General features: G+C 40.8%; 1 protein-coding gene across 1 annotated transcript; it reads left to right on the plus strand.

Annotated features, from left to right (window-relative positions):
- The first annotated feature begins 63 nt into the window (after positions 1-63).
- LOC142968229 (sterile alpha motif domain-containing protein 5-like) lies at positions 64-4043 on the plus strand. The gene has a single exon (XM_076108029.1). The coding sequence runs from the start codon at positions 3456-3458 to the stop codon at positions 4041-4043; it is 588 nt and encodes a 195-aa protein (XP_075964144.1). The 5' UTR covers positions 64-3455.
- The last annotated feature ends 4248 nt before the right edge of the window (positions 4044-8291 follow it).

Genomic DNA, 8291 nt, shown 5'->3' on the forward strand with positions numbered 1-8291 from the left:
AAGCACGTGTCTCTTACGGCACCGTGGAAGTGGTGATGCTGTCTTGGTGTTCAGAGCTGCCAGTAGAAATGACCAAGCACCAGAGTGTCACACTGGTCATCTCTCTCTGAACCATTCACTTCAAAACGGATTCTCTTCTGCCTTTGCCTCATGATGCATATAACCTAACCTCTACCTATGTGTATGTCTGTCTGTGTGTGTGTGTGAACATGCATATATTCAGGAATATGTGTATGGGCGCCAATATTTATTATACTACATAGATGCAGTGTATTACAATAGGTCTTTTGAGGTTTTTGCTTTTGCTTGACAGTGTTTTTCAATGTGGTTAACTAGAATTCTATTGTACTTAGATTTCTTCTTCATGAGGTGCCGGGATATGCTGCTATTTGTGTCGCTGTAGGAGCATTACCTGTTGGTCTTTGTTTTGAAAAACAGAGACAATTCTTTGTCCAGATTGCTGCCAAATGTTGTAAATAACGGGACAGCTGGACACAAATCTGACAGTGCGGGTTCAGGCAACGTTGGCATACTGTACGCTTGCGGCCATGTTCTTTTCCGACACCAAAGAGTTGCTTAATTTCACACAGTTGTCTTGATTTTTCCCAAATGGTAAGAGTCAGTCTGGATACTATGGGCGACACTCTTGAGTCAAGACGTCTACTGGGTGTAGGGCAGGGCAGCTTGGATTTAGTTTTTTCTTACGGGCATGACGCACTCATTACCCAAACTGCTGTACATGTGTTCAGAAGACAAGCAACGTGAATTAGAAGAGTTTTATTCCAAAATGAGATCATCTGACTATCACTGACCTCATGGGAAATGGTTGCAGACGTTAGATGTTTTCATCCATTTTGTATTAAATCTTGTATACTTAGAAGGTGTTGAGTTATCAATTACAACAAAAATGTTTTATCCAAGATGGATGAATACTTTTTGGAATTAAACCTTTCACTTTCAGATCAGAGAAACTGATCTGAAAGAGCAGTTATGTGGGTTTTGCACTATTTTTTGTGTACTTAAAACAATTTAGTTTTGTTTTTATTGTGTTTATTTTTCTCTGGCCCATTTTGTTATTTTTGAAAGGACCAAAACATGACAGTATCTATGCTTATCTATGTCATTTGCCAATTATGCTGATTGCTTCACTCTCAGATTTGTCTTCAATGTCAGGTTAATGATACTATGATATATTTATATATTTGAAAACAAATATATATATATATATATACTTTTAATTTCCATAATCTATTAAAAATGAATACCTTTAATGTAAATTATTTGGATGGAATAACTCCCATTAATGTCCAAACAATGGTTGTGCATAATTATCGATCACACATACATGACAATAAACATTTTCTGGCTCTGTAGTGAACATGCTCATCTCAAATTCAAACTGTGCTCCTGCAGGAGGGTCACCTCCTCTTGGTGGGCCGCTGAGTCTTTCTACAAAGTGTGGCCTCGACTTTAAAGTGCTTCAGTTTGCAACATATATGGTCTAAATGGTCTCTTATTGCACATTGAAGGATGCATGATATTAAGTGTTTACAAACTTGAAGCAACCATGTATTATCCCTCTTGGAGATTGTCTGTCGGTCTGTTCTGGCATTTGTATTTACCACCATGTTGAACAAAACCGAAGTTCTCATCACACATCTGAAGGTGTCCCATTTTCATTTGATCATGCCAATTGTGTACGTGTGAGAGATTATATTTATTTTATTGGTACATCCGTTTGTTATTGTTTGCTTCATGAAAACTCTTGCTTTCCCTGCACTGTCGAAATCGGAGCTCGGCTCACCGCAGCGTGCAGGAGAGCTCAAGGGTTTCTCAGTCGCCATACTTCCATCCATCCGTCTGTCTTCTGGGATGAATATCTGTGGAGTTGCAGTATTTTCTCATAGTAGGCAATTTTTGTACAGTTTTATTAAAATAAATTTCACATGGATGTCTGACTTAATCTGCTGCCACAAACAATTTAGACTGTAGATACAGTATATATAGATATTATTGTGCAATGGAAAATAAATGTAAAACCAATCTTAACATGTTTTGTCTTGTGTTTTCTGTTGTACCGTTTGTTCACTGAATTCATTTAAAGAAATAAATGCTTTACTTATTCTTATATGGAAACTATTTGTCCCTCCAGAGGTCGGATGTGCTTCTTGGATTTATACCACAAATTTTTCATTTTTCACATTCCAACATTCAGACAATTTCTTTTCAGATAAAACTCAAATTGTGGAAGAAGAAAAAAATACTATTCATGTGTTGTCTTCATCCTGTATTGTATCTTGTAATGTTATGGTATTTTTCTAGTGTTTTCTTTTTACTTGTTTTTCATTAAAGGTGCACCTATACATTATTAGATCATAAGCTTTAAAAAGCCATATTGGCGTCAGTCCATTGTTAATTTACTTTTTTCCTAATACCACTGTATTTCACTTATGTTTTGCAACTACTGGTAAGAATGGTTAAAAGCCACAGAACTCAAACTTAATTTTTTTTTCATTTCAAGCTGAATTTAGGGGTAAAATGTTTCATTATTTGATTTAAACATATGCTAGAACAAATATGGCATCTTGAGGATCTCACGCAATTTATTCACCCTTGAGTTGTTTAAATTTTTTTTTTTTAATGTGGTTTAATTATTGATTTTATGCGTCTTTTAATTTTTATTTGATTTTACTCAAGAGTCCTACATTTCCCAGAAGCCCCGGCAGGTGGCAGTGATGCTCCTTGATCTCCCGTCGTGCAGCGGGGTAAAAGCTACAGCATGGGAACTGACGCCGAGGCTGAGCATCTTCACACACAACCTGGACCGGCGGATGGAGCAGAGAAGTTGTGTACGGTGCTACGGGCGCAAAGTAAGCCGCAACTAGTGCTCTCTGAACAGGTGTAGAGCATTTTGCACGTTTTTACTTTCCTCATAGTAGTTCTGTATCGCTCTGGCGTCAGCGTCAACCTCTTTAATTTTTTGCACCGGATGAATGTTTGACGGACCCCGTGAGCGTCTTTGCCCTGCAGCCGGTGCGATGAACGAGACAAAGAGGATGCATGCAGCCTGAGGAGACGCCGCCTGGGCTTCACAGAAGTGTGGTCAACTCGATTTAAGTCTTTTCTCACCGGATAACTTTACGACACCGTCGACGACAGAAAGTAAGTTAGCGTTAGAGTCGACAAGAGATTCTGAACCTGTCTTCGGCTGTTTTTTGCTCAAGAGAACTTCATCGGGGTTGGAATTGTTAAAGGAGTTTCTAACATGCAGCCTCGTTGCTGTCTCCAGTTATGCATTCACAGTGGTCACAACTAGTTGATGCGTTTAATTTGGAGAATTGAACCTTTTGGATGTTCTATGGACCAGAGTTGTGGATCGCCTCCCTGTGCTGTAGTGGTGTGAATGGAGAGGATGATGTGCACCTAAGGCAGGCCTCCTTGAAACCAATTTTAAGATGAGCCTGGGTCCAAACCTCGTCCACGAGTGGCTGTCCAAGCTCCACCTGGCCCAGTACGTGGAGTCCTTCATTGACAATGGCTATGATGATTTGGAAGTTTGTAAACAGATTGGGGCGCCAGACCTCGACGCCATAGGTGTCCAAATTCAGTACCACAGACACCGGCTGCTCACAGCGGTGCACAAGCTCAAATATGAGGACGAAAGCAAAGCTCCTGGCTACTATTTTACCTTAGAGCCCCAGGATGCCTCTACTTGCGACCACTCTTCACACTCCAACAGAGAAGATGACTTCAGGACTTTGAGCTCACAGACGGCAGGAATACACGAGGCCTCCTGTCCTGGAAACCACAACCCCAGATTCACAGATTGTAATGATTTTGTGACTTATCCCAAACTGAAGCTCAAGGTGCTGTTAAGGGATAAACTTGCAAAAGATGGAATCAACCTGGGAGAAGCACCTTACACCCATAAGGTAGGCAACTTACATCCCTTAAAAAATGTTTTAATCAATATGATGATCTTAAATGCTGGCTCTTCACGCTGTCTCGTGGAATTTAATACAGTCACTCTGTTGTGTTTGTGATGAAGAGTGTGACAAATGTCTTTGATGGTGCTGACTCCAAGGATTCTTTGGTTTCTGTGGCAAAGATCTACTGAGAGTCAGTGTAGTGTTGTTAAATTTCACTTTCTCTTAATGAAGCAAAACATCAAAACACTTGATCACGATTCACCAACTCTTTCATGTAAAGATGTAAGGACCCCTAATCAATTTGAGGTTTTAATTGGCACGTTTTTTGCTGATTGGAACACGATTAACCGTTTATTCCGATCTTCACTGCTCATTAAAAGTTATAGCAGAAGTAAGGTGATTTTGGATTAAAGCATTCACTACCGTTTATGTACACGCATCTTTAATACATTTCATGACATTCGCTGCATTCCAACTGTTGTATCGAAGTGTTAGGCCTACATATAATTCCCAGAATGCCATTCAACTTGCAGAGAATGGACATGAACTTGTTGCATTCAACTGTGGGTTCAGACCTTTGCTTAAAGACAGCATGGCTCCGCCATCATCCTGTACTATAGCACTAGTCACACTTCCAAAATATGGTGTTGAATCCACAGTAGCGTCGAAATTAAGCATATAAAATACAAAAAAATCAAGAACATCATCATTCTCAGGAAGTTTTAGGAGACCCCTGGTTCTGGATGTTTGCATGGTAGTGATGGCATCATGAGTAACAGATAAATATACATTACCTTTGAGGCCGTGAGGCTGCTTTGCATTCTGGTCTATTGAGGCCACTGTCCATTGAGTAGTTGGTACAGTAGCTCTGCCTTTCTATGTAATACTCGATTACTCCTCGTACTGTTTGATGGTTTAAACGATGCTAAAGTGAGTCAAGAAAGAAGCCGTTGCTCTTTCTTGACTCCCGGTGGACCGGGTTATCCGTTAGTTGTTAGCGTAGCAACACACTGAATATCTATTGCTCCTGACAGTGAGACCTGTGTGTCGCGTGGTATCTCGTTGGATTAGTGTGAGAGTGAGAGTGACTAACATGGTCGTGCAAAACGCAAGCCTTATGCTTTACAGTTAACAATGGCCTCTGTAGGCAGAGGTCAGTGGGACAATTGATCAGTTGGCCTTGAAGACAGATGTCACATTTACTGACAGCATGCCATTTTATTTCTGGAGATCTTCTCTGTTCTGCCAACCGTCTGTGTGGACTGCACTGGCTGCTGGTTAATGTAATTGCAGAAGATATTTATCCTCCTTCTCCCTCAAACCAAATCCACTCAGTCCATGAAACACTCAGCGACTCGTCTGAGACCAGCCAGATGAAAAGCTGAGCGGCACATTTGGCATATTTCCAACAATCTGTCACCATCAGAGGAAGGCGTGATGGATGGATTCTGGATTTGACAATACTGGACCAGACAGTACAAGGCACACTGGGGAAATGTCTGTCGGCACGAATCCCTGCTTAGCAGCGCTGTCAAGACACTTCCCCAGAATATCTTTACACTTTCAGACCTGAGGCACACCGTTTGTATTCTTAGCAATGGTGCTTAGCCAAGAGAGAACTTCTTTTAATGCACATTTCTACTCCTCTTGGTTGTGTCTTCTGCACATCAACAATGAATGAATGTGGGCTGAGGAGCAGCCTTCCAGTTAGTTTGTGCTGATCTTTCTCCCATAACAGATCATAGAGGATATTGAATCTGCTTTACTGGATTGCCTTTATATGCCTTCCTGATGTTCAGTTTTTTGTACCCATATGGAACATTCGACAGTGTTTGATGCATTCTCATTTGTTCTAATAAAGGTAGTCTAATTGGAAATGTTTATTTAACCTCTCTGTGGTGCCATTAGCTTTAAAATAGTTCCACTGTACCAACAGTATTCTGTGCTTCTGGCCAGTTTCACATCTACTTCATGAAAGATTCAGAGGCTGTAAACTACTAAGTGCAAAGGCACTTTGTGATTCACTTCCAACCTTTGTGTGTGTGTGTGTTACAGCTGATACTGGCACAGTTGGATTCATCTGGAAAAGATTGAGTTCTTTTGACTCGAACGCATCCCAAGCTCTGGAGTCATGCTGAGGTTTTAGGTTCATTCACAGGGCCCAACCTATGAAATCTGTTACTTATTGAGATTGGACAGGAGTGATAGCAGCTACCCATATGCTCTGCTAGTTACAGGGATGGAGCCTCTGCAAAGTACAAATCATTTATGTTTTAACTTTGGTTCTCCAGCCCTTTGTGGTTAACATTTCGAGTATTATGTCATCCTGCTGCATTTCAGCAGGAAATAGGCCAACCTTTTTCGGCTCATTAAATTGTGCCCAGTGGATCCTCCTCCGTACAGATCATGGAGACGTGCGTGATTATTCAATTTGTTAACTGTGTGACTATCAGTTTGATTTGGGGCAGCTCGTCAGCGCAGGGTGGATTTCAGACACTCAGGTGAAACTGGTTGGCTCTGTGTGATAACAGCATTTTGGAGCAGTTTGGCCTTTCAGGTTCATTAGATTTAGTCCATTGAACAGTTGCAGAATGCAGGTATGTAGGCCAGTACGGCCCACTTTCTCCCCAGAAATAGCGCACAGCAGCTTCAGGCGAAGTCTGGCTCTGCCAGCCATACTTTTTCATTCATTCATTCATTTTTGCTTAAATTTGTGCCGAGCTGGACTAAATATCAGTACGGTAAGATAAGAATAGGATATCAATGTTGAGATTTGGTTATTGTACTATAATTCACAATTCATTGTTGTATTTTTTTACTGTTTTTATCGGCAGGAATACCATAAAGTGTAACACAGATGTAAGCGAGGATTGATTTGAAAGTTGTGTTGGCACACGCACAAATACTGAAGCGCACACACACAGCTCTCCACAAGGCTGGTTTTCATACCACACAGAAATAATGGCAAACACTGGCAATGGTCTCTGCCAGAAGAATGAGGAACTTGTAATACTCCACAACAGTATACACTCTACTGTATATTACCCTCTAGGGCCGGTTGCCATTCCGTCACTCTTTCTTTTTTACACTTGTGTAGCCTTGTTTGTGTTTAATCTAGGCGATATCAGACCACAGTATGTTGTGTCCACAGGCCCTGTTCTGTCTGCAGTTCAGGAATCGCAGTGGTTTGGATCTGTAATCCCACAATGCGTCAGTGTGGGTTTGGTAGTGCAATCAATGAGCAATGTGCTTTTCTGACTATTCTGCACGCATGAGAAGTTCACAGAGGCCCACGGGACCTATTAGTGACTTTGAGAGAGAGAAAAAGTAATTTGCTAAAAGCTGGTTGAGCTGTAAATGACCTAAACAATGGCACCACAACACATGTTTCACTGAAAGTGTTTATTTCCATAAAATAGACATTAATATGGAAAAGAAAAATTCGACCAAAAACAAAAATTCCCAAGACATTAAGAAGAACCATTAAGTTGGAGCTTGTATGAACACAAATAATGTAGTATTATAAAATGCACAGCAGATGCTCATGTTTACAAACCTGATTTATATATTCAATACCAAAGGATGTTTTATATATATATATATATATATATATATATATATATATATATATATCCTTATGTCAATTTAGAATTCAGTTGTTAACTTCAGCAAGAGCGCATCAACACGATTAACAAGCTTTCTAGACGTGCATCAACAGATCAGCCTTTTCATTTGACAGCAAAGCATCCATTTGATTGTCCATCACACACACAGACCCTGTAGGAAAGGATTCCTTTTATAGCCGTCTCAACAATGAGCTCCAAATCCCCCAGAAGGCCTCATTGCAGTGCCGGGCCTGAAAAACGTCCTCAGAATGGAGGACAAATCTTAGTTGTTCAGAAGGTTTCCCTGTGTCCCTCTGCTAGAGGATCGGAGGACAAGCAGAACCAGCAGGCTGCTTTTGACGGGAGAAAAGCCGCTCTGAATAGATCCGGGCAAAATACAAGCTCTGCAGCAGCTGACAGCTGTCTCTGCCTTTTGTCACTAAAACATGGAGACTGAACAGAACAAAGGTTTTAAAACACCAGCAATGCTTTTACTTTAAGGACTTCTGCAACATTATGGAGGATCTGTCAATACATGACATGTAGTTTTGTTGTTTAATGGTTGATAAAATCCTTTTTTCCTTCTGTTTCCTTCAGTGCTTCACATGTAGTTAGCATTGTTGCCTCACAGCAACACGTCCCTGGGTTTGAGGTCAGCTGGGACTTTTCTGTGTGGAGTTGTTGTCCCTACATCAGTCTCTCTCTGGGTGCTTCAGTTTCTTCCCACAGTCCAAGGACAAAACCTTTCACTCATAAG

Source organism: Anarhichas minor, unplaced genomic scaffold (assembly GCF_050575085.1).
Source record: "Anarhichas minor isolate MPS153535 unplaced genomic scaffold, ASM5057508v1 ptg000040l, whole genome shotgun sequence".
Lineage (NCBI taxonomy): Eukaryota > Metazoa > Chordata > Actinopteri > Perciformes > Anarhichadidae > Anarhichas > Anarhichas minor.